The sequence below is a fragment of the Branchiostoma belcheri genome, unplaced genomic scaffold, assembly GCF_001625305.1.
Source record: "Branchiostoma belcheri isolate BF01 breed outbred unplaced genomic scaffold, Haploidv18h27 scaffold155, whole genome shotgun sequence".
Classification (NCBI taxonomy): domain Eukaryota; kingdom Metazoa; phylum Chordata; class Leptocardii; order Amphioxiformes; family Branchiostomatidae; genus Branchiostoma; species Branchiostoma belcheri.
In genome coordinates this window covers 87,696-115,296 of record NW_017802991.1, presented here as the reverse complement: position 1 = coordinate 115,296, position 27,601 = coordinate 87,696, and the positions used below count along the sequence as shown (strand labels likewise).

At 45.3% G+C, this 27,601-nt stretch overlaps 1 protein-coding gene across 1 annotated transcript; it reads left to right on the top strand.

The window, feature by feature from the left end:
* Positions 1–468: 468 nt before the first annotated feature.
* Positions 469–27,601, top strand: LOC109465626 (basement membrane-specific heparan sulfate proteoglycan core protein-like). Its single transcript, XM_019762997.1, has 8 exons — positions 469–878; positions 18,590–18,709; positions 21,133–21,249; positions 23,127–23,255; positions 23,994–24,052; positions 24,928–25,083; positions 25,603–25,758; positions 27,395–27,601. Exons 1-8 carry the CDS (start codon positions 686–688, stop codon positions 27,599–27,601), a joined length of 1,137 nt encoding a protein of 378 aa, XP_019618556.1. The 5' UTR covers positions 469–685.

The window sequence follows — 27,601 nt, the reverse complement described above, 5'->3', positions numbered from 1 at the left end:
TTCCACCCGCCTCCCGAAGCCTGGTAGAGGCTCCCCTTTACTTCCCTCAGCGCGCTGTTGCCCTAGCCTCCACCAGGCCTTTCTACGGGAATACGGATCGTTCTTCTTGGGGTGTATAGGGTGTCAGAGAGGGGTAGCACCTCTTACGAATGGGCAGTCGTGCTCTGTAGACTAGACCCGTAGAATAGTCTGTAGAGTAGTCCACCCGTAATTGGACCTCATCGTAGAATTCGGCAAAAAAGAGAATCAAATTGGCCAAGGGAGTCCGGCCGCGGGGAGGTAGTTTCGTTCCCTCCGAAGTCAAACCTCAAGGCGGCAAAACTCCCCCGGCAAATATTCTGCTATATTATTATATATATAGCCAGCGTAGTTAGACTGGACTACTGTTGCCCCGTGCGAAGAACTCCCACTCTCCCTCCTCCTCCTGGGTGATTAGCATGTCCTTACCCGTGGTGCTCTACGGCGGGCGGATACGTCAGCATCACTTGACACAGTTGGCACGAAGGGCGTCCCGAGTAAGGAGCGCAGCGCCAGGCGAACTTCAGACTTGGCACAGAGTACAGCTCTCCCTCCAGCCGGTCAGTCTGTGGATCTTTTATTCTTGTTCCGCAGCCAGGAAAAACTTGGACCGAGCGTGCCCAGGTGTGTGTGTGTGTTGGAAGTGAAGGAAAGGTGTGCAGCAGTCATGAGGATACAGAGAATACCGTCCCTGTGGCTCGCTGTCCTGGCGCTACTGGCGGCCGGGACGGCGGTGGTACGGGCGCAGGGTCCGTGCGGGCCGTCGCAGTTCGAGTGTCGCGACGGGTCTTGCATCGAGTCCGTCCTGCAGTGCGACGACACGCCGGACTGCCCGGACGAGAGCGACGAAGAAAACTGCGGTGAGTCTCTTTATACTATAGCTTTCAACATTGTCCGCCACGTGTGCTGCTGCGCGGAGATACGATAGATGCAAGTTATTCATTATAGCAACAGCGATTTGTCTCTTGACAAGTCTTCCAGCTTTCTTCTGCATACTCCATATGGAGCCGTTTACAGCCAGCTTTTAGCGTGTGTGTTCTAATTTCATTTCAGTGTGATGTAAAAATCGGCCGGGGAATAATTACATCTTGTTTGCGCTGTGCTGGCCGGTCTGCCGCCGGTATTTGGTACACCAGTGTCACAGTCTTTGCATAACTCTGCTGTTTCTTTCCCGGCCGGCCCGACTCTAGAGAGGCCAGGCTGCTCCAATTATTCTGAAACGCAGACCCGGCTAGCTAGCTAGCTAGCGGTTTCCGCCACGACAGGAACGGAAGGCCGCAAAATGACAACGTGCGGCGGGGGTAAACATTCGGACGGATCGCCGACATCTATCAACATTTCCTCACAGTTCAGCGCGAGGAAATCCGCCTGACCCCAGCCCGACTTCTTCTTGCTTCCTTTCTTTTCTTCCCGTTTGATCCCGATATGATACACTCGGCGCGTCGGTCCTTAATTTCTTCTTCAAACTTGGCTGCGGTTCGTGGCGGGCGGCCTGACGAGCCTAGTACTGCCGTGTCTGGGACCGTAGTTGGATCCAGATGGGAGGGAAACGGCCACGAAAAAAAAAGAAGAGAAGACCTCAAACTAAAAAGGAAGCAGTCCGACTTGTCCGACACCGCCTCGCCTCACGCGATTCGTTCGGAAAGTTGGCGAACATGCAAAATTTCTAGAGTATTTCAAGTTGTATAGAAATGGACCAATAGCCGCCATCAGCTAGCGTGCACAGCCGACTTGGACCCTAACACCAAACAGCTACATGTATACCGGCCAGAAACGTGCCAGTTTCGGAAGTTTTGCAGGTTGTTAGACAAATATGCATGGACACAGAAACACGTGTTACGTCACATCCATCCTCCCATGAGAGTCGGTATTACCCCAGTGTGTAGCCTGTACCAGAGTAGCCTCTACCAGGCTTCAGAAGTGGCTGGAAAGAGTAGAAAATGATCAGGCTGACCAAGGAGGATTGATTTTTCAACCTCTTTTAAGTTAAATAGACAGATAACATGCCATGGGGAGTTCGCCCACGTGTACTCCTTTAGCGGACCAACTCCCCCGGCATGTTATCTGTCTTCCTGGCCAATTTCGTCTCTTTCCAGCCGCTTCTTGAAGCCTGTTAGAGGCTACCCAGGTGTGAGCTTGAGCAGACAAATTTTCGTACATCCGTCTTCACTCCCAGGTGTTTGTTTAGCGACTATCGGCCCCTCTTGGACTTCTAAACAATGCATTTTCGCCCGTGTCAAAGAAAACATACACAAACGCCCGGCGCGATAATTGATGAGAGGGCCACAGCAGGGAGGATAGTCTCGCTCTCGGGCCATGTATACAGACAACAGATAATGTAGCCTTTAATTAGGGCAGTCTCTTTCCAAATCCGCTGATTGTTCTTTTTAAAGTAAGTTGGCTTTAATTACAGGAGAGATAGCCTCGCACCACCAGGCCTCGCAGTAAGAAAAGACAAGGAAGCAGTCTTGTTTAATAGCCTGGGTAGTGGGTACCAGTCCTAGTTGCTTCTCTGCGGCTTCCATACTCTAGCCTGGTTGCCGGACCTACAGTATTTTGGCTCTCGAGTCTGGTAACCAGGCTACCCATTCTCTCCTCTTTTCGAGAGGAGAAAGAACAGTTCATAAGAGCAAGGAGTTTCTTTAACCTCCTTGGTAAAATGCCAAGCTTGGAAGCCACAGAATAAGAACTAGGATGGCAGCCAGGCTATTCTTGTTCTCTTGTCTTGTCTTGTCAAGCTGTAAACTGTTTAAATTTTACATTCCGCGAGGCCAGTGCTAATCTACAGCAGATAAAATGCGCATCCTGCAAGCTAAATTATGATTCATCAGAGATAAGCTCGCTCCCAGGCCGCCCATGGCGGACACATGTACTAGCTAGAGAACAACATGGTAGTCTCGCTCCCAGGCTCATTCACATTCACCGCCGGCAAACGATGCATGATCCAAATCCCTATGCATTCCTTGCATTTAAGTAAGAACACGGGCGATAAATCGCAACATTCCAACTTTACAGTGTGGTAGAACCAAGGGCGTTACTAGTATATCAAGGAAGACCTTAGTAGAAAGAACCAAATCACACACGAAGAAGCCAATGCGGCCGGTCTGTCGTTTTGTTGTGCCAATACAATTAGGAAGCGACGTGTGCTAGCTTTGCGTGTTTGTTTTTGGCCGGTGAAAAGCCGGTTGTACATGTTACCCCGCGGTCTCCACGGGGGCCTTAGCCTCCGTAGCAGGCTTACAGAACTGGGGGTTTGGTGGGCTTCGGCTGTTTTCTGATTAGCAAAAACGGGGGTAATTCAACCAGGCCGGCTATGTTGTCTATATCCAATCGGGAAAATAGTACATAAAAGCTCCCAAAGACCCTGAAGACCCCCAGTTTTTGGCATGGTATGGAGGTTAGTCGGGGCTGAGGTATGACTTCTATGAGCGGTGCCGATAGGCGATCTGCGGTTCGGGTCTGTGCGACAGCTGTGCGCGGCCTGCCAGCGGCACGGGTAATGAATTTGTATGGATGCCGTCCTGTATTCTCCAATGCAAATTATTCAGGGTGGCAAAACAGAAGATACATGTACTGCCATCAATTTCTTAGCACATTTTTGTCATCATTTCATACCTTCGTTGAAGCTTTTGAATAGCCCCAAAACAAACAAACAAGCTACTAGTATGCGAGGCGTCTCTTTATTTTATAGGTACCACCCATAAATAGCTAGAACCAGCCAACGGTACAAAACAAGCATTTTTGCATCAGTATTCTGTGGGATAGGACTGATTTAACTGACTAACTTAAGATAATGACCAGAAAAAAGTTTTTCATCATTACACGGATCAAGGAGGTTTATAGTCTGGGTTCCAAACCCATAGCACACTGGACACAAAAAGATTATCTGATATTTTGTGTCCAGTGTGCTATGGGTCTGGAACCCCGGCTAGGAGGTTTAAAATAGACACGGACCTTGCATGGACAAGAAAAAGTACCGACGTTATTTGGTAATTTTGTAACGTCGTTTTACAATGATATCACAATCGTAAATTTTACAACGGAACTAGTTTTCAAATTTGACGCCAAATGAGTACAATCAAGGAGATCAAAACCTCCTTGGTACAATTTACAAAGATTTCAAAATAGACGATATTTCGGCATAATTTGTAACTTGAGAAGACGTCATCCACGGCACAAAAACTCATCAAGATAGCGTATCACCCGACATGCCCTAAGCGGGCCGTCGAGCCTGCTTGGCGCCTCAGATCTAGCGCTCGGGGAGAGAGCGCAGTTTCCTTATAAAGTTTATCGTACTCGGATACATGTCTTCGCTTTGATACATGTTTACGCTACATATCGTGACAATTCTTGCCACACGTCCACATGGCGATAAAGTCAGGTCCGCCAGGGCGATGCTTACATGTTGGAATAGCGCTGATTTGTCACAAATTATCACTAGTGTAAACTGTGACTGCTGGATACATATTCACAGTTTACAGAGAGACTGGCGATAATTGGCCCCACGCATTAACACATCATCGGCACACCCCGGGGATTCGGGAGGCCTCCGGGTCAGGAAATCGTGTAGTGGGAAGATAGGCTCTACCAGGCTTCGGGAGGCGGCTAGAAAGAGTAGAATGAATGAATTAATTGACTAATTAATTTTTACGTGTCTTGCGACCTTTGTCACCCAGCCCATATGGGCTTATAAGTTATAAGACACCAGAACATGAACATGAACATAAACGTAGGTACAGAAATCATAGAAACATGATAAATCCAAGTCCGAATCAAAAGGTCAGACTGGAAACACCAAAGAACTTAATACAAAGTTGTACATAACATAATCGGTACATAAGGGGCAAAAGTGCACAAAGTCAACTCAAATTGTCAAAAGTACATAAGTGCAACTCAGAGTCAGAAGTACATAAAGTCAAATGAACCGCCCCCTGAAGCCTGGTAGAGGCTAGAATCGGTAGGCCTCCGGGTCAGGAAATCGTGTAGTGGGCGGAAGACGAACGTAAATCAGGAGAAAATTGTTTACCCCAACATCGTGATCAGCTGATGCTATCTCCTATACAAATTTTCCGTACAAGATATCTCCTTGGCCATTCCTTCCAAGGACGTTCTTGGTCATTCTGACAGCGAGGCATTCTCGTCTTGCACGCAGACGGACGTAAATCGGGTAAAATTGTTTACCCTAAGATCGTAATCAGTTGATATTTATCACTTGTTATCAGCTATGAAAACTTTCTGTACAAGATATCTCCTCGCTCATTCTGACAGCGCAAGACATCCTCGCTTTGCACGGTCTGTGTACAAAATATAATACAATATGCATTAGCCACCTGGGTAGCCTTATAACTTTATAACACATCAAAATTGGAGATATCACATTTGCATTTGTACAGAAATGTATACTTTTAAAACTTGATCAACCGAAGACTTACTATTCAAATCCAGCTGTAATAGCGCCAAGTAAAACGCGCAGTTCTTCTGTGTGTACCAAACATAGCCTCCACCAGGTCTTTCTGCGGGAATACGGATCGTAGCATTCGGCAAAAAGGAGAGTAAAATTGGCTAGGCGAGTCAGTCCGCCGAATGTTGGTTCTGTGAAATTGTTCTATGCTAATTTTGTTAGCCTGGGTTCCAGACCCATAGCACAAAGGAGACAAATATCTCAGTGAGCCAGGCTCACTGAGATATTTTGTGTCCAGTGTGCTATGGGTCTGGAACCCAGGCTAAATTTTGTATGTATGATTATTGTATGCGCTATTGGGACCCCTGACCTCTCCCCTTGAACGCTTGAAAAGCGGTCACGGCCGACAGTGAAATTCAAGGTTAAATAAAGGTCGAGAATGAAGCGCGTAGTACTTCTCCCGTGTACCAAACACACCACTTGAACCGTCCGGTCCAGGGATATTCGGGAAGCGGCCGGGCACGTGTCCGCGGCCCAGCCTGACCGCCGACCAGTGCCTGCGGAGACCCAGGGTGTACCGGACCTGCGACATCGACGCCGACTGCCGAGGCGGGGAGAAGTGCTGCTTTAACGGCTGCGGGTCCGAGTGTATACAAGTGGTCGCCAGGAGTAAGTTACTGGATGTACGAGTGTCCGTTTTAGCTCGTGTTCCCGCGTACGTCTTCCCTTCAGCACGACGTAGAAAACAGCAGGCATGTACTAGACTGCTGGCACGTCTTGTGTCGTGGCTTTCTGCGCTTCATGCATGTGGCCCTTCGTCGTAACCTGTGCTTGTTAGCGTGACTTTATACAGTATACGTACTACTGGTAGTCGTGGATACACTCGAGTCTCCGCTGAAGTTTTCTCGTGTTCCCGCGTCTCCCCGTCCGCACAAAGTAGAAAACCGCACTGACAGGCTGACTGAGATACTTGTACTTGTGTCCAGTGTGCAGGTTTGGCATCCAGTCTAGCATGTAGATCGTTGGCACGTTTTGTGTCTCGCATTGTGCCTGTCTGGCCTTTTCGCCGTAACCTATGCATTTTGTTGTGCGCACGGTGCATGCAGCTCAACCTCGCTACATTGAACGTGAGATACGTGCCGCTGGATGTGCTTATGAGCTGCTTTTGTCTTCGTTTTTTTTTTTCGTTCCCCCGTCTTCCCGTCTACACAAAGTTCGTTTTTTTAGCAAAGTAGAACTCCGCAGGCATGTACGAGTAGATTGTTGGCGCATATTGTTGGTGTCTCTTTAATATCGTGGTTGTGTCTGCGCTTTATGCATGTCCCTTCCGTTGTAACCTGTTCTTGTTTACGTGACATCTTGGAGTGCACACGGTGTCTTCAGTTGTTAGCTCAACCTTTCTACCAGCTTGTGTTCTAAAATGTCAGTCATAACTCATTTTATTTATGAAGGTTTACCGCATTTGTGGAAGGATTGACATAACAGGTGACTATCAGCTTTTCAAATACACTGTAGTAAGTACTAGTATGTAGTACAAACATGAGACCAGACTGTAGTGTAGCTTTGACCCCCCCTCCCCGAGAAAACTTTTTTGTGTTTTTTCTTCTTTTTTTCTCTCTTAAAACGCACATTAGTTCCTACACAAGAAAACATAGTCTTTGAAAACTTTCAGTCGTTTTAAAAATTCGTCAGTGACAATTATAGTACAAAACAATCTGTGTCCTTGCACCAGAGTCGATAATCACGTCTGGTCCTTAGTCTCCACCAGACCTCTTTTGCGAGGTGAATAAATCGTAGAAATCGGCCTAAAAATGTATTAATTGGCCAGAGAAGGTAGCCGGCAAGAGAAGCTCCATTTCCCCGCCAAGAAAATGGAGCTTCTCTTGCCGGCTACCTTCTCTGTCCAATTAATACCCTATTTAGGCCGATTTCTACGATTTATTCACCCCGCAAAAGAAGTCTGGTGGAGACTATCTGGTCCTCACTGGTCTCTGTCTGAGCCGTTATATGCCACGATCTTGACTGATTGACCACCTCCGTCTGCACCACTAACGGTAACAGGTCTTAAATCAAGTCCACGGATGGAGGACAGAATTTTACACAGATCCCCGCAGAGATGACGAAAAATAACACGTGTGCTCCTGTCCGATTCCGCCTGTTCTCATGGCTTACAATGTCAGTTCTGCTGATCACGAGTATCGCTTAATATCTAGTATTGTCATAACAGCGTGTCTACCTGTGTTAATAGTAACACACATCCTGCATTTTGCCCCGCGTATCCTTTTATTTGTCCAGATCACTCTTGTATATTTGTCCTGGCTTTAGTACATGTAGGTCACCTCCGTTAACTAGTCAAACTGCCAAGAGACAAAAGTAAACACCCGTTTCATTTGTCGTTTCTCTCCGTCGTTTATCGTATGTTTTGTACACGACTTGAGAATAAGTGTTACAGATGTAGATGTCTTTGCCTGAGAATTTGCTATTTTTTACCTTCTTCTTATCTAAGCTATTCATTATTCATGTAAGGCAGGTAAGGTATTATGTCCATCCTCCAAGTGTGAAACGACGTCAATGATCGCCTGGCGGTCAGACTTTTCCATGTGTATATTGTCCCACCTCGTAACTGTTTTCCTGTTTACGCCAGTCCAAAGTGTATATTTACATGCTTTACGTGACCATTTTTCTTGTCTCTTAAAACGCGATTTACTCCTATTCCTACTATAATCAAGAAAGACAGCCGTGACACTTGAGCACTAGTACCTGATCATTTTCCCTCCTACACCCATGTGTAGTAGTAACTGCCGTACATGTAGGTAGTGGATACAGACAGTTTTACGTGAGTTCAGCAGGGAACTTTGCACCGACCTCTGTGGTAAACCAAAAACATAAATATTTCCCCCGAAATCCCAACTCCCAGCGTTGTCTAGAAGTCACAGTTCCCCCTAGAAGGTTCAAGAGTCCCCAGGGCTGTTTCCAATGTTGTATCAACATGGACGGTCGGTGCGGTACATGTAGCAGTTAAGGTGCTGTAAATATTTGTTAAAGTGGATACACTTCGGTTCCGCAGTCTTTGTTTGACCTGGCGACAGGCTGGGAGTTTTCACGAGTCGGTGTGATACATGGCAGCCTGAACTTTGACATCATCGAGCCCTCACAGACACAGGCATCCGATCTAGCCTCCTTTTCAGGCGTTCTCGGATCGGTCGTTTTCTGAGCAAACGTAAATCGCACGCAATAGAAGCTCCAGCCGGCAACCCTACATATATCTCTGTCGAACGGAGATATATATATATTGCGTGCAATCTACGTTTTATCAGAAAATACCCCCCCCCCCAAAAAAAAACGACCGATCCGGGAACGCCTGAAAAGGAGGCTACATCCGATCTGACTAGCCTCCTGTGCAGACTTTTTTTAGCGACCTGCGTTTTGTTTCTATTGTGATCTTGGCGGTTTCGAATACAGCTATTTCCCCCCGATACAGTTACTAGTAAGTTATAGTCCTTACCACGTGGTGCATAGGACGGCGCCCATCTACGATTCGGTAGCCCTTGGGCCACACAGTTGAACAATCGCTACAGCAGGGGGCTAGTTCACTGGTAGTGGTGTGCGTTCCTATACTCTTTCTGAAATGCTGAGTGCTAAGCAGAAAAATCAGTATGTACCATTTTAAAGTCTTTCGTATGACCCGGCCGGGGATCGAACTCGACTTACCGAATGCAAGGCGAGCACTCTACCCCCCTGCCCATTGCACCGGTCCCCCCGATACAACCCTCCCCCGAAACAGCTCTCCTAGCGAATACAGGAAACCGCCATGCTCATACTCATAGTCATTGACTCATACTAGTCATAGAAAAAACGCAAGCCGCAAAAAGTCTGCACAGTGACAGAGTCTACGACGGACCAACTGAGGTAGCTCATAAAACTTAAACCTTAACGCTTGTCATATGATGTGTGCAACTGCTGTTTTTATATACACACTGTAGTTGCTCCATTATCAATGGACTGGGAAGTATAGACATGATGAGTGCAATTATCCAGTCATTCCGCCACTAATTCCTTGTTAGACAGGACATGCCTCTGGACGATCAAAGTACTATACTATATCATGAGGAATGTTACGTACTCTACTATAGTGGCTGTTTTAATTCGTATTCCTTATGGACCTAGACAAACCATGTAAGCTCCATATGTTCAACCATCATAGAGACTCTACATCAAAATTTTACAACTGTAGAGAAGAATTTGAACCTGTACATAGTAGTTCACATTGTATATCTGTAAATCGTAGTAAGATATAACGTTCTGATATCACTGTGAATCTTACTTCTACTTTATCACCACGACTTGTACTTAGCTTGTAAGAGCATCAAGTTTGATAAACGTAAAATGAAGGTCAAGGCAGTGCAGGGCATTAGAACCCCCCCCCCCCGTTCTTGATGCAAATGACCTTGCACGAGTGTTGCACTTCCACTCCCTAATGAGTTCCATGCCTCCCCCCGGTCTCCGGGGATTTAACCTTGATCTTTCTTATCTGTTCCCAAGAAGATTGTCTTTCACCTCACCGTAGGTCGGGAATTAAGAAAAATGTCACGACACGTCTGACTGAGGGATGTCAGCAGGACGATATAGAGGAAGGTTCTAGAGTCATGTGTCTCTAAGGAGATAAAGATTCTGACTGTCGAAAGAGTAGAGAGTAGAGTAGAGTAGAGTTGATTAGTAGAGTAGAGTAGAAAGGTATCAGCACCAGGTGAAATGGTCATTTCCTAGTATAAATACCGATCATGGTCACTTGTAGACAGACAGACGGGCTCCTACGGCTCAGGCTATGGCACTTATGATGATTAATTGTTCCCGCATCGCAAGTCTTACGTAGTTTTCTCCTGCCAACGTTTTTGTGTAATTGTAAGTCTCATATTTCGATCTCCTGTCATGAAGCTGAAAAAAAAACAAGGTACCGGGGTACTACAGTACTTGTACTAGGGGGCTCTATGGCCCGTCTTGTATTTACGCTCCCCTCCTCAGTCCAAAACTCCGACCGGATCTTGTCCCTTGTTCTCCGCCTAACAATGACTGAATGAAGACCTTTATTGTACATATTTGCCTCACTCGGCTAAGCACAGGTTACATGTTATCAACCGGAGATGTACATATAAACGTCTAGTATACATAAGTCCTTTCGACTTCCTCTCGCTTCTTGGTCATCGAGCCCCACCATTAATTAGACTACTCCTTTTTTGCTTTCTTCAATAAGAGTCGAGGTTTTGCGACTGTGGATATATTTCCGACAACGGACATGTCCAGAGGAAGCATGGCTTCCAGGAATGGTGAGCACATGAGATGAAGGACGGAGCCGTACGGGAGATGTGTCCGGGGTAATGATTGGTGACAGGTGGATCAGGGGGCGCTGACGGGAGGACTAACAACAGGTTCACATGTTACACCGAGTGTTTTATCGCCCACGTAGACCTATCTGTGGAAGGTTAATAGATCATGTTGTATATTTCATGGGCTAGATGGGAAGAAAGATGCACTCAACAACTGTGCCACCAAGCACATTGGGGTATTATCACTAGAAAGCTTTAAACCACTCTTGCAATTAAATGTGAAAAAATAGAGTGTAACAGGTCGTTCGGTGTAATATTCTAGTAGCTAGCTGCCTCCGCGCCGCGTGCCTGTGAAGCTGGTGTGTTACGCGCCGAATGGTGGTTATACCGGCTATACAGATACAGATAGAACGTGAAATATTAGACAAGTGTCGATGTAAAATTACTGAGACTGTGTCGGTAGATTTACGCACTGAGCCTCAGAAAAATTTTGCCATATACAAAAAAAAAAACAGGAGGAAAAACTCGTGATAAATCGTTCTTGTTAGTCTACAGCTGTAGCATGTTGTGCCCGAGGTTTCCGACAGCTTCTGCCAAACTGAATCCAGCTTTTATATACTAGCACCTCAACATTGAAAACCAGTCTAGCAAAACTACAACGCCCACCGTGGCGGCAATGCAACTTTCCGTCGTTAACGGTCGTTGCCATCTACTAGTGTGTGGTAAAGAATGAGTAGGTATGCTGAAACCAGGAGACCCTCTTGACCTGTCTAAAACTAGTGGAATCTGTTTTGTATCAGGAATTTCGTGAAAATAATTAGCCGCCCAGCTAATACAAAGCAGATGCCGTGCGGAAGCTGCCACTGACATTCACGAGTTGCACATTCCCAGGATCCTTTGCGCACAGGGTAGGTCACGTGGGCGCACAGGGTAGGGAAAGGTCGCGGTAAACCACGTGACTCATCCTCGGCTCTGGTCGGAAGAAGGTGCCCTAAGCTATATGGCCGATAGTAGGCTGGGAGCATTCAATTTAAAAAGTCTGTCTTTTTGTCACATTTTCACGTAGTATGTTGAATCAACCCTATCCTATCCCATACCGATAGTCATGGAGCAAAAATTCGATGCCGCTTTGCCGTACGAACGCCGTGAAAAACTACGTGCCTCCCGCCGCCGGCAGTGGTGTCAGCCATTTTTGAAATTTCCGAGCGCTCGCGAACACTTCCGACTTCTTCCGACCAGAGCCGAGGATGAGTCACGTGGTTTACCGCGACCTTTCCCTACCCTGTGCGCTCACGTGACCTACCCTGTGCGCAAAGGATCCTGGGAATGTGCAACTCGTGAATGGTCCCGATAGCTGGATTTGAAACTTGACATGTGAATATTTATTTCACCGTGCCAGCAAGGACACATATCTTATGTCTGTACTTCGGCGCTTATGCCTGGCCTCTAGTCTGATATTTTAAAAGTCTGCTCCTACCATTTCCAACTTAAATACTGGACTGAGTAAGCGAGCGAGCGAGCGAGTGTCTACAGCTTGGCGATTTACATGTACTGTCTGTCTGAGCTTAGTTTTTCTTTCATATCCGTTGAATACTAGTCTACTCCTAGTTTCGTTCCATTCACGTCTGGGGCATTTCAGCTGATAGCTTCTAAGCGTTGCCCTGTTCGGCTGGGTTGGCTTAGGAATGACCTTGTACCTTCGGCTCACGGGTGTAACGGAAAATCAGTCATCACTCCATCACCGTGAGTTTATTTACACGAGCCATCAAACCGGGGGAGAGGGCGGGGAAGTACATGGACTAGTTCTTTGTCGAGCCCTATATGTTCAGATCGGCTGACAATGCAAACACGGGGCACCCTGCCATATCTGTGTGGTTCCAATCCATCCAAGGTGTCGGCAACAGAAGGGTCAGTCTATGAAGACTTTGTGGATACTTGCCTAACTCTGCCCACAGTAATAACCATTTACTAGTATTTTATTCATTTATTCAGTAGGCTGAAGATACAGCCAAGGCTGCTCAGCTAGGGGCTAATTATCATTAATAAACGTTGCTTACTCATTGTATAGCAAATAGATTCTCCAAGTCTTTTACGAGTACATCTTCTAGTAGATCGTCGGGGAACGTACCCCCTAGCTAGGGTTTGATATTGTACCAAGAAGGATAAATATATTTTGTATTGCAAGTAAGGAATGTCGTATGCATTGAGACTACGATCATGTCCTGTATCTCCAAATGGTCTCAACAGTGAAGGATTGTTGTACCGATGGCACCTGAAGGTAGCAGAACACAGTTTTCGCCCTATGGGGATTTCTATAGTTAAGGACCCCAAGATGACTCACTTCGACGCGGTAAGAATTATAGCAGGGTGCACTTCACAAATACGAAAATCGAATATGTTTCAGAAGAAGGTACAAACTACAAAATATCTAGAAACCAAAAAATCCTGTCGGCGTATCTGCTCGTAACGTACACTTTGAAATCGCCCTCTACGGACGTGACCTGAACTGCAGCCGACTCACCCGGAAAGCCAGTTCCGCAATACGGCGCATTTATACACGAACTGCAAAACCTTCACAATTCAAATCATACAGTCTCAAACCCGATACATTCCTACACCAAACAGCAAAATTTACGTCTGGCTGACGCTCTTATCAGGCTTTCTACCCAGCCTTCAAGAATATTCGCTGCACTACTTTCTATACCCGCGTCACAGACCCCCGGGGGTCGCCCATGTTCTGCTACCTTGCAGTGATGGACCGACATGCCACACCCAGGTCCCATTCACCATTGCCTAATTTCGCCCACAAAGCCGGCGGATGCCGCACGTAGCGAAGTCCCAGGCATTTCTCTGACTAGACCCTCGCTTTGCTCCGACTTCAGATAACAGATCCAAGCTGTAACCTGTCAGGCAGGGCCACTCAACTTTTAAAGACACTTCTTGTTCTCCAAATTCAGTTCAGACATCGCGTCAGGGGTGGCCACGCGCCTGTTCACAATTCACTCCAAGGCCACGAGGCGCGAGTGAATTGAATTTCTTTATTTCGGGTAGCCTGGGTACCATCCTACTTGTATGCCGGGGCTCCCACACTCGCTTCCCTAAGAAGTACTTAGGGAAGCGAGTATGGGAGCCCCGTTATAAAAGTAGGATGGTACCGGTAACCCAGGCTATATTTCGGGTATGTCACCTATAAAAAGTCGTAGAAACATGAAAATACACATACATGTATTTGTATCTGTACCGCCCCTTCCGCGTAACACACCAGCTTCGCAGACGACAGCTAGCTATATCGTACCAACGACTAGGCCCATACATTTACCAATTGATACACATTTCTGAAAAAAAAAATTCTGCATTGATAGTCTAACCAAACTTACAAGGACAAATTGTATAATACTGTTACTGGTGTTGAACAATTTGTTGATGAAGGAAATTAGGAAATATCATAATTTCCCGCGTCTGATATTAACTATGTCAATGGTGAGCTGAACAAACATTGAACTCGCAGTATACTATATACGTAGTCTACATCCTCTTGGAAACTTTCAAGGATCCGAAAACATAAGTGTAAATAGACTTCTCCCAAGTAGATTAGACTCTCGGAGCTCGAGGGGAGACTGGAGTTGGTTAGCACCCGGTTAGAGCCGTGACACCGCTGAGTGCGGCATGTGGTGGCGAGGATCAAGGTTAGCTTAGACAAACACGGAGGTTCCGCCATGTTGGATATGCCTCCCCCAATCATGTGGTATGTTGCACATGTTGAATCAAGTCAGCCACATTACAAGCATGCCGTGATCGTTAATTTCCTTTTGCTGTAACTATATTTTCATCGTCGCTGGATCCGTGGGAGACATTATTTTTAGTCCGTGGGGCAGTTTTGTGAGTGTTGAACGGCTGGCCTGTTGTGAAACGTGAATAAAGAGTAAATATATATGTTCTGTATCTGCCTATAATACAAACCCGTTTGGTTCCCCAACAGTGCGAAATGTGTATGAAAAGGCAAATTTGATATTTCGATGAAGGTTAGACATCCAGGTAATACGATACGCCAAAAAACAGTTACTCTTTCCCCTCTGGTCTCTCAGTCACTGACGAAAGCTAGTGGATACTAGCTGAAACGTCTGACGTTTTCAAAATCATATCCAGTTGCTTGAGTAACTGTTTTTTGGCAAAATTGATATTTCTTATTGAATACAGACCATCTCCTGGCATGTTATCTGTCTATTTCATAGAACGCATCTGCCTCATAGATCGACGAAACCAATGTACATATACTAGTACTTGGTGCAGCATGTCTATACGGAACCTTTTGGTTCCCCAACAGTGCGCACGTGTGAGTTGTAACACCCTGCAGCTGGTCTGGTCTACTCAGGACAACTGAGTTGACACTGCACGATAAGACGATTGACTTCAGCTGGAAGTTCACAGGCGGGGGTGTGCTACACAGGAAACGTTTGGTTTGATTAGAAACTCTATACAACATCATTTTATATTGCTGTTTGGACAAGGTGGGGTATAACGTACGACCATGTTACACAAAAATGGCACCCGGGATAATCAAAGAACAACACCCGGCAACATTGATTTTATATTGCTGTTTGGACAAAGTAAGGTGTAACGTACTTATTGAATACAGACCATCTCCTGGCATGTTATCTGTCTATTTCATAAAACGCATCTGCCTCATAGATCGACGAAACCAATGTACATATACTAGTACTTGGTGCAGCATGTCTATACGGAACCTTTTTTTTTAATTTTTTTTATTTTTAATTTTTATTTATTTTTTTTATTCTATTTTATTTTTTTTCAACACTGTTTATTCAAATCATGAAAGCAAGTACAGGTACAAGTACATATACATACACAGCTACTTTTAACAACTTTTACAGCCATATCCCCAAAATACACGGACCAATCACAAAGAACAGTCACTAAAAAAGATGTCTAAATCACTTAGACACAACAGGTCTTTAGACTGCCCTAGATATCACGTACGTCTATACGGAACCTTTTGGTTCCCCAACAGTGCGCACGTGTGAGTTGTAACACCGTGCAGCTGGTCTGTTCTGCTCAGGACAACTGAGTTGACACTGCACGATAAGGCAATTGACTTCAGCTGGAAGTTCACAGGCGGGGGTGTGCTACACAGGAAACGTTTGGTTTGATTAGAAACTCTATACAACATCATTTTATATTGCTGTTTGGACAAAGTAAGGTGTAACGTACGACCATGTTACACAAAAATGGCACCCGGGATAATCAAAGAACAGCACCCGGCAACATAAACCACTCTCATAAACCATCACTTTCAGACGTTTGTGGCTTCAACTTTCGTGTTTTCTCCCAAATCGTTCATTATAAGTTATTTGTACTAAACCTCATTTCTTGTACAGTATTATACCTAAAGCATCTGCGTGGGTAAAGTAATTTCGGGACCATATAACCAGTTTATTAGTTATTATCATTGGGAATTTATCAGAAGGGAGGTGAATCCGTAGGATGCATTGCGCAGCCAAATTGACTAAGGATCATCATCATCATCAGAATAGTGGCGAAAATATAGTAAAGACATGTCTTGCCTATTAGATGTTACTTTGAGAAGCTCGGAGTGACTGCATGGGGGGTTGTTGTGACGTGGGCGTGACCTGGTCCCGACTTGTAGACAGCTGAAAACTTGGTGAAGAATAACAAGGGAGGCATTCCTGACTCCATCGTGTTTGGTATTAACCACCTTGTGTGTGTGGAACTTCTGTAGCCTCTACCAGGCTTCGGGTGGAAAGAGTAGAAATCGGCCAAATAGGGAGATAGCATGGTCTGCTGGAGAGAACAGTTTGCCGCTCCCCTCCTGTTCTCTGCAGCAGACCAGCTCCCCTGGCATGCTGTCTCTATATTTGGGCGATTTCTACTCTTTCCAGCCGCCTCCCGAAGCCTGGTCGAGGCTAGAACATCTGAGCGGGCGTGGTGAAGAGCGTGAAGAAGAAGGAGAAGCAAAAAATTTACGAGGCAGGGGTCAGCACGGGTGGTCTGATGAGGGGGGGGGGGCGTATGTGTCCGACAAATTTTATAGCAGAGATCTACAGCAACTACAGGTCCCGAGCAAGACCATTTAGACCCCGTTCACAGTGAAAAAAATGGATCTGGATTGACTGCCGATCGGGATCGAAATTATGGAAATGAATTCAATCCGGATCGGTTTTAGCAGTGTGAACGCTCCAATCCGGATTGATTTTCTCCGATCCAGATCCAAAAGTAATCCACCTCGAGGAGGTAGTTCATGACCCTGTTCACAGTGAAAAAAAGGGATCTGGATTGACTTCCGATCCCGATCAGAAATTTAATTTGGATGAGGATTTATATTATTAGTTATAGTTACTTATCTGCCCCCAATAGTAGCAGGACAGGGTAGCGATCATAGGACCAACAGTACTGAAATAAAGCGGACGTTTCCACGACCATTTACCGTTTTTTTTGGGGGGGGGGTAATCTCGCTTTTTTGGGCGGGGCTAATGAGCTGGGCAGTGGAATACTGTTAGAGCCCCGAAGACAGCCTGTCCCAATCACGAAAGACTGGATGCCAGGCTAGCCTTTTTCACTATTCACATTTGCACCTACCACCAGAATGACGCGTGACGACACCCCCCATCATCACTGATCTGCCCTGCCAAAGCAAACAAACTACTTCAGCCACACTTGATATATACCCAGGCTAATGGATGAGGGGTACCGGGGAGAGCTTAGGATCCGTGTCAGCCGCTGAAAGACAGGAGACGTTTGTTACCTTCTCCGTTCTCAATGAGATCACGACCTGGCACAATAGCTTGCAGAGTAGGATAGGTGTATTGGGCGAATGTGTAAGTGAGTGAGTTATTGACGAACACTCTTCACATACCACACCAAAATATTTTACACACTATCTATGCGCTTCCTTCTTTTAAAGATAACATGACAAACCCATTCAATTCTATAATATTATACATTTGACAATAATGAATGAAAGGCCAGAAAGTGTCTTGTGTCTTAAGACGGACCGAAGATATCACAAAGTCATGTTGTGGGTCACATACCTTGGGATAGGGTTAACTAAGAATCATGCGGCATGATTGTGACAGCGTGTCGGTCCGTGGTATATCTGTAACTCTAGGCGAGGCGGCGGAAATAACCCGGAGTGTTAAGCCGGGATTTATCTATGCCTTACTATCGGTCGTATCGAATTCTCGCAGTAATACCAACCATTGCTCTGAATCTGACCACAGGACATAGCACAAGAAATCTTTAACGTGGCATTAACAGATGCAACAGAACATGATGATGGTGCAAGCTGGGTCTTGTTTTTCAACAGTCTTTGCAGGCTTGTTAACATGGGGAAACACGTATTCCATTCATTTCACACTGCGGCGAACTGGCTTGTATTGAATGTGTGATAGGGTTTACTGAGCCTTTCTATTGTACAGTACATTCTGTACAATCTGGCACTGGTACTAAGTAAAACGGCAAAAAGAGAAGCTATATCGGTATAATGATAATACTATGTGTCACGGCTGTCAGGGCAACGTTTTATGATAGGGCCAATATCCATCAAGGTTGTGTTTTCAGGCATACGTTTTTCCTACCTCGGACAGACTGCTTTTTTGTCCAAAACATTCGTTATTGTCCCGTTGCAGTGGCGTCCTTGTGTTGTCACTCGCAAGATCAGACCGTGTGTTGCGTTGGCGTTCGTGCATCTGTGCAGTCATAGACGTCTACCCGTCTGTTGCGGTGACAGGTTAACCTATGCCAGCGGAGAACGTACTGTTGATAAAAGCCAGTGAGATTATGTAATGTTAAACTTACATTTTTCTTCCAGCGACGTCCCTGGTGTGCGACGATGACCAGTTCACCTGCGATGACGGGGAGTGCATCCCTGCCGACTATCAGTGTGACGACGACGCCGACTGTCAGGACAGGTCTGACGAGAAAAACTGCCGTGAGTTACCGCAAGTTTCGTTTGCCTTTAATAGACTTATAGAGACTTATGTCCTCAGAATAACATCGTGTTAATTTGTTTTTCAAGAAAATAGTTACTCAAGCAATTGGATAGATTTAGACTGGATATGCCTGAGTAACAGTTTTATTGTGCACCTCATTACCTGGATGTCTAACCTTCATCGAGAGGTGACATCAACGCCATACGTTGTGCCACTACACTTTGGACAATGTTGGAACGGCTAGGTGTGGCGCACAGTAAACGATTTAGCCCGATTCTCCTTCGCAATCATTTAATTATCACGAATCAATGGCATCCAAAAAGTTCTCTTTGACCGTACTGTTTTGTCTCCTCTGCTTGAAGAGTTGTTGAAGTTCATCTATCATGAATTCTGAGACCTTTGCTGCCTGATCGACCTGGGCGGGCCCCATCACGTTGGGTTTACAATGGATCACACCAGTGCTGCGTAAGGAAGCCCCAGTTCAACAGTTCCGCCTGACAGAAACATGGCCCGGGGCAGCAGTCGACAGTTCCTGGTGCGATGCCAGTGTTCAGTCGTGACCGACCTATTTACCTGAGTGTATTTAGTCTCGACTGTCTGAGCCAATTCACCGGAAACTGAGTTGACAGAAAAGACAGCCATATAACAACAGTAGCCTTTACCAACTTAATCTCTTTAGCGGACCAAGTCCACTGGCATATCATCCGTCTATTTTTTTGCCAATTTCAACTCTTTCCAGCCGCTTCTGAAGTCTGGTAGCGGCTATAAAAACTAACTGCCGTTCGGTGTCAAAAAAAGGGTGACGCTATAGTTTACTCTGCACTTCGATCATGATGCCAAATGCGGAGCTTTGAAGAGGCTTGCCTCGGCAATGTCAACGAGGTACCCTCGACCTTCTCTGTGGAACACCAGGGTGGGACACAGTCCATTCCCTGTTAGCGTCCCGCACAACGGCAAATCGTAAACACACAGCTCAATCTCTCAGTCCTCTTATAGCTGTTGAGAGCCACTCCCCCGGAACGTGGTGGATGTAAGGATGACAGGGGAGTAATCAGTCTTTCTCCTGATGATTGTGTACCAGACTAGCCTGGGTACCATCCTATTTGTAGGCTAGTACCAGACACATCATCATCTCAGTATTCACGTCTGCTGTCCACACACGTGAACACAGAAATGGCAAAACAGCCGTCCTTGCCCATGGACAAAAACTGTAACCTGAAGTAGTAGAATAGTCCAGTTGTCCTGCTACCTATCCATATAAGTATGTGACACGATTTTTAACGTATACTTGTTATGACGAAAATTTCACGAATTTTCAGCAAACCAAGGCTCTGTACGTAACGAACGTTGATGTGCCACGCCTGTGTTTCGTCGTCATGTCTTCCTACATGGCATGATTCAAGTACGGCAACAAGACATTTTCAGGTCAATGTCACCGAAGCTTGGGGGTTGAGAGGCCTGCATTCCATTTCTTCAACGCTGACGGCCTTTCAAACGGCCAAGTGACGATATTGCCAGTAATTTAAGTGTTGACCTTGAGCATCACTGACGTCCTTGAACATAGAACAGGTGGCGGTTAAGCTCCGGTCGCAGCAGAGGGAGGGTCTGGGTAGTTTCTGACCGCGGATGGCTGCCGGCTGTTCACCAGGAATGGGAGCTCGTTTAGTGACTCCCGTTCGTTTTTCCCAAAAAAGTTTTCCACAGTGTATAGTATGGTAAAACTATTTTCATCACTGAACTATTAAAATCTCCAATGCATCGCCGATAGTAGAATCCGGTGGATGACTAACGTTACTTTCGAATATTTAATCCTCTACATAGTTGGCACCAGAGGCGACATTCAGGTATTCGGAACACTCGGCTTTAAATTTATAACGTTGGTCGTTGGGTGAAAGGGCTCCAAGAAATGTTGTACGGTAACTTGTACCTACAATCAATCAAGGCTGGGCCGTACAGGGAATTCAAACATGACAATTCTGAGATCGTTCTTGGATAGGGATTTGGGCAATTCTTTTTTTCGTTCTGGCGACGGCTCACATAACTTTAACACAATTCACTGTAATGATTTTTGCATGGTTTTCGCCCCTCCCTGCATTTGTCGCCACCGTGAAGATTATTTAAGTTCTGTGGACATTTCCATTTTCCTCAGACTGTGGAAGTTTGTAACCGCCACCTGTTCTATGCTCAAGGACGAAAGTGAGGGCTCAAGGTCAACGAGGGCTTGTTCGCAAGGGCTAATTTGTTTCTCGCTTTGTTTTGGTAACTTGTTAGTAATGTTTTGTTATTTTATTGTGGGGATATCCCCCTCCCCCAGGAATACTTTGAATAGCGCCTTCTGGTGATAAGTTTGTTATGGACGAATAAATAAAGAGCAAAGAACCACGAAGACAAATTAAAAGTGTATTTTACCTACTTTTTCCAGCGGTGAGGCAGTGCGCGTCGGACGAGTTCCGGTGTGACAATGGCGGGTGCGAGGACGCCATCTACGCGTGCGACGGGGAGGACGATTGCGGGGACAACAGCGACGAGAAGGACTGCCGTACGTTTGTTTGCCTGGTTGTTTTATTAGGATATCAATTGACCTTTTGTTTTCATAATTTCACAGAATTCTTCCTGGAGTCCGCTACAATAGTAGTAGATAGTAGATAGTAGATTCTTTCAGCCAAGTAGGTATCCATCCCTATCAAATACAATTGCATAAGACGAAATGAACAAAAGCAGACAGCAAATAAACAAAGTCAACATCTTTTCCGTCGATCACCACACATTAAAGGGCAGACAAAGTGGCAACGCACTCAAATTAAATCAGGTGCCGCCAGTGAACACGAAAAAGAAGTAACGTTACAACCACCCCCATGAAACTCCTTCCTCTTCGCCCCCGCCGTTCTGCTTCGCCCCCGCCCCGTTCTGCTTCGCCCCCGCAAAAAATCTGCTTCGCCCCCGTCGTTCCTCTACGCCCCCGGCGCAATTCTGCTTTGCCCCCGTCCTTCTGCTTAGCCCCCAATGGCGGCACAGCCTTTTATTGTTATTTTGCAGACGATTTTCGTGTCGACTGTGAGCTGTGCCGCCATTGGGGGCTAAGCAGAAGGACGGGGGCAAAGCAGATTTTTTGCGGGGGCGAAGCAGAACGGGGCGGGGGCGAAGCAGAACGGCGGGGGCGAAGAGGAAGGAGTTTCATGGGGGTGACAACTGGCACAGTAGAACTTAGGGACTGTACGATATTTACCGGGGAGGGGGGGCGGTCGTCCGGGGGTAGCGTAAAAAAATTTTCCTAGGCCCTCCCCCCAGGTCAAAAAAATTTTTTCCTAGGCCCTCCCCCCGGCTCAAATTTTTTTCCTAGGCCCTCCCCCCTCAGACGACCGGCCCTCCCTCCCCGGTAAATATCGTACAGCCCCTTAGACCATCCGATACCGTCACCTTTGACCTGTTGCTGACGTCATACTACAACGTGACTTACACTTTCGGTCATTTCAGCCTGAGAAAGGTCGGAGCTTGTCCGCATTGATGCTTTTTTTCCTTTGCGGTTTATGAGTTTTATATCTTCATAAAAAAAACTGCAGGTTTGATTTCATCACAACATACCACCGGTAAGGTAACTGTACAGATTGTTAAAAACGACGCCATACATTATATCGGCAGAACTGGCAGAACTAGCCGCGGCGACTGTTGCAGGGCTTCTCTTGCTTGCAGTCTTTTACATTAGCCCTAACAACATGTAGTTAGGGCTAATGTAAAAGACTGCAAGCAAGAGAAGCCCTGCAACAGTCGCCGCGGCTATGGCAGAACGTACTTAACGTTTAATGTTAACGTTAACGTTAGTACTTCGCCTGCACGAAACCCGGAATTTTTGCGGTTGTGGATATTTGTTTGGTCAACGTTGGACCAGAATTTTGCCTGTTGCAGACGATATCTTTTCCGACACAACATTTGAAAACTGCAGATGACCTTGAATGAAACGTTCAACCGAAGTGCTAACGCTAACGTTGATAATTGTTACAATACATTACGAGTTTCACGAAGGAGCAGGGCGTTCAGCCATGGACAAGTTTTCAGAAATCCACTGGCCCTATCTGGCAAGTACAACAGGTCATTTCCACTTGCCCGAACCAACTTTCACTTGCCCGAAATATACATATTTCTATGCATTTTTTACTACCACCAATTTTGAAATTGTCTTATTTTGGAGTTGATAATGTTGGATGCTTCATTTATGGAAATAAGGTGGTTTGACTTGCTCCAAACACTGTAGTGGCTATACTTTGCATCCAAAAAATTTACTTGCCCAATCGGGCAACAGTAGCACTTGCCCAAACAGTACTTTTATTTGCCCTGGGCAAGTGGGCAATGGGACTTGTCCAACCCTGGCGTTCTGCCGACGTGCTTAGTAAAAACCGTCTCTTCTGCTCCACCCCGCAGCTGTGGCACCTGGATCCAGCTGCTTCGTGAACCAGTTCGAGTGCCAGTCCGGTGACGAGTGTGTGGCCATCACCTACCGCTGCGACGGGGAGGCTGACTGCAATGACCGCTCCGACGAAGTTGGTTGTGGTGCGTAACTTTCATGTAACGTCACATCAATTCATTGACAAAAGGTGGTAACTGGTATAGCTTAACCTCCAAGCAGATGTCACCAAGTACAGTAGGGGCATTGTCATTAGATAGCTTTAAACAATGTCTAGAGTTAGAAGTTCAAGGGTTAGGTGTAACAAGTCAATCGTTGTAAATGTAGCCAGCTGCCGCCGCGCCGCGTGCCTGCGAAGCTGGTGTGTTACGCCGAAAGTCGGTTATACCGGCTATACAGATACAGAAGCTGGTGTGTTACGCGGCTTACGCCGAAAGGCGGTTATACCGGCTATACAGATACAGATTCTGTGGGGCAAGGGGAACCTATATTGGCCTTCTGTAACAATGATTAAAGCAGGCCAATAACTTATCGATACAGGTGGCCAATATAGACTTGCTCTACAGAATCTGCTTGGAGATTAGTATAGCAGGCATTGCAAAAGCTGCGGGGAGAGCTGTGATGTTAGGAAGACTAAATCTTTCTTTGTGAAATGAGGCATCAAAATGATATGTTTGTTAGTTGTTCCACATAATGGCAAACCTTGGTTGAGCTTTAAACAATTTTAGGTGCTACTAGCTTCTCTGAAAGTCTGTGATGAATCAAGCAATATTTAATACTGCTTGGAAAATGAATGCTTAAGATACCATGTCAGCATTTGATATAAAATCTTCCTTAAAAACCACAATGTCAAATTTTGATGAAGATTTCTTAATTCCTTTCAGATCAGTGCAACTGCAACGGACATTCCAATGACTGTGACCCAGTCAGTGGCCGGTGTCAGGTAAGCTCACCTGCATGCTTCATGACCAGTACATTATGCCATCCACACACATGCATACTGGCACTCATTTCATTGTTTGGCATACAAACCTTGTTCAACGTGAGTGTTGTTCGCCAGTACAGCTATATATATATATATATATATATATATATATATATATATATATATATATATATATATATATATATATATATATATAATCACACACGCTCAGCGAGTGCAGCCTTTCTCTACGAACGTCTATGGATATTGCACCAAGAGTGTAGTAGTTTGTCTTGTCATACCAGAATGTCAAAGGCATCCATATACATGCCAGTGTTAATGCAACAACCAATACATGACTGTAATGATACTATTGCCAGTGCTTCCAATTCGAAATGCTAACAACTGAGTGGACAACCAAATTGTTGAATGTATGCACATGACACACCTGTTGGTAAGCATCTTCAGACATTGTTGGATTGCAAGTCTGTCTGCTCCTCCAGTTGAATGAATAGAAAACTGTGACATTAGCAAGTGAAGCAATGCAATGCCTGTAGATACTGGTACTAATCCTTACAGCTGTTACATCTCACACATAACATAACATTGGTAGTAATCATAGTAAAATGGTGAACTTTATTTCAACACAGAGGCACACGTGAGATCAAATTTTCAATGACCACTGTTGCTTCAATCAGACAGAAGTGACTGGTCATTAATTATCTTGATGAAAGCGACAGTGGTCATTGAAAATTTGATCTCTGTGTACCCGTTGTGTTGGAATAAAGTTCAACATTTTACTGTAACATATAACCATGCTGTGTCCAATGCTTGCCCCCTCACTCACATGGACACCTTGACTCGGCACGTGCTGCTTGCTGCATCTCAAACAGAATTGCGAGCATAACACCATGGGCAACTCATGCGAGCGCTGCTTGCCTGGCTTCGTGGGAGACCCCAGAAAGGGGACCCCCAATGACTGTCAGCCGCTTGCGCTGTGCGACTGCAACAACCATGCCATAGAGTGTGACGTGTCTGGAAAGTGCCTGGTTAGTCGTGTCCTCTTTCTGTCTAGGTTTTATGCCTGTTTTTATGCCTTTGGTCTTGCACTCACATTGCATATGAATCACCAGATGTAGTAAGATTTTGGTACAAACTTTTAACATAGGCTAGATGTGTACTTGGGGGATAGGTTTAAGTTTATCACTGACCAGCCTACAAACACCAGTCTAAACACTGCTGTACCCTCATGACTACAATCTGACGTGCTTCTATGTAATGATATGCTCCACAGTTCAGTCTCTGCCATTTCAATTACAATGTGTGAGAGGAGCACATTGGTAAAATGTACTGCACCTGCACAAAACCTGTAATGTATTGTGCACTGCACTTCTACAGAACGTCTTGTTTAAGGTTGTATTCGCACATTTTAGGATGACAATGTTTGACCAAAAATCCAACAAAAACTGAAGAATCCAGGTTTTGCGCTGGCGCAGTACGTTCTGTCGACGTGCTTGTGAGAGGAGAGGACTAACCATTGTTGTTGTGGATGGGTTGGTTCGTTGCAGAACTGCCAGCATAACACGGCAGGGGACCGGTGCGAGAGCTGCGCGCCCGGTTACGAGGGTGACGCGACGCGGGGGACGGAACAGGACTGCCAGCCCATAGCTAGATGCAACTGTAACGGACACTCGAACGACTGCGACTCACAGGGCAACTGTCTGGTACGTAGGGACAGAGGTTTGACATGTACAGGGCATGCTGTTTTTGAATAATCGTAAGGCCACACCAATTTAATTTGTTGGTTCTCGGATTTTTTCAGAAAAAATATGAAGCGACAGGGCGAAAAAAAATAAAAATAAAAACAGGTCTAGGCATCCTATTATTGGCTTAAATGCTACGAAATGAGCCATGAAGTCAACACAAAAGGCTGGGTTAAAATTTAAACATTGAATTTGGAACTTTTAATCAAACCACTGCAATGATAGATGGGAAAACTGTAACAACTAGGAAGAAAAGGACTATCCTCAACTGTTGGGGGCAAAACATGAGCATTTTTCAGTTGATTCAGAACCAGAATCATATATTTTTTTTTTTGCAAATCAGAAAAAAACCAAGAGGCGAATCCGAGAACCAACAAATTAAATTGGTGTGGCCTAAAGGCAACACACTGACTTGCACTCTTTACATTAGGACACTTTGAAAATCCCTTCAGACAGCACTACTAACTTACATATCCTCTTCTACAAACAAAATGAATTACACCTTGTTGGAAACATATCACTGGCCAAAGGGCACCAGTGACCTGAAGTACCTCATATTATGTTGGGTAAGAACTGTTGGGGAATAATAAAGAAACACTGATTATTCTTATAGCTACAGTATATGGCACCTATAACTTGATTTTCCAGTGTTTCTTTTTATCTGTCCAAAATTTGTTTTATATTGCACAAGTTTTTATTATATAAATTTTAGTTTCTAGTTGGATAATGTTAGGTTAACATCAGTAAATTTTAAACAGCACTGACTATATAATATATTTTTTTATATGTTGGTTTAGGTGGAAACTGTGCTTATGTTTCCTTGCTTAATAATGCGTTTTTCTATGCTGGAAGTGTATCTTATGACACTTGGCATTCAGTGTCATGTTGGCTTCAAATACAAGTAATAGTGCTTTTTTTCTTGCATTTTAGACCACCCTTTATACCAAGGCTTTGGCTGTGCATTAGATGGTACAAAAAAGGAGTTTATTTGCCATTCTACAGAATAAGTTACTAACATCTGTGCATTGACATCAGCTATCCATCTTTCATTAGATCATAACAATCTAAATAGTATCTTTGCCTAGCTTTGACTTCTCATAACATACAGCTCGATCATATTTACATTTTCCATGCACTTCATTACCGCGAAAATCCATCCGTTTTTAGCTTGTGTCCACTCAAACTGTTGACAGAGTTGACAGAAGCTGAAATGGGATGGATACCTTTCACTTTCACTTTCTTTCGGTAGTAGGCTATATTAATGAAATCCATCCTGCATTTTTTCTGGCTATCAACTACATGTATTAATGAGCTACCTCACCGACGATCAGGTCTACCTATACTAGTATGTCGGCAGAACGTACTGCACTTGCGCAAAACCCGTAAATGTGTTATGCACAGTACTTTGGCAGAACGTCTCATATAAGGTCATATTCGCGCATATAGTCTGTAGTTTCCATATGTTGTGTTGGAAAAGATATTGTGTGCAACAGGCAAAATTCTAATGCAACGTTGACCAAACATCCAACGAAAACTGAAAAATCAGGGTTTTGCGTAGGCGCAGTACGTTCTGCCGACATGCTACCTGTACCTCTAGAACTGCCAACACAACACCATGGGAGTGCACTGTGAGCGCTGCGTACCTGGTTACTACGGTGACCCGCGTAGGGGCACGCCCGGCGACTGCCAAGCCCTCCCCGCCTGTAACTGCTATGGCCACTCTAATGACTGTGACCAGTACGGGCAGTGCAGGGTAGGTTCTGGTCTCAAGGACAACACAAGGACGATTTATGAGAGGGTGTGA

What these genes read in the sequence shown, in the direction of transcription:
- LOC109465626 (XM_019762997.1), top strand. Translation starts at nt 686, where the DNA reads ATGAGGATACAGAGAATACCGTCCCTGTGGCTCGCTGTCCTGGCGCTA. An exon ending in ACGTGTCTGGAAAGTGCCTG is followed by an intron (nt 25,084 to 25,602) that starts GTTAGTCGTGTC and finishes GGTTCGTTGCAG; the next exon opens with AACTGCCAGCATAACACGGC. An exon ending in ACTCACAGGGCAACTGTCTG is followed by an intron (nt 25,759 to 27,394) that starts GTACGTAGGGAC and finishes CTGTACCTCTAG; the next exon opens with AACTGCCAACACAACACCAT.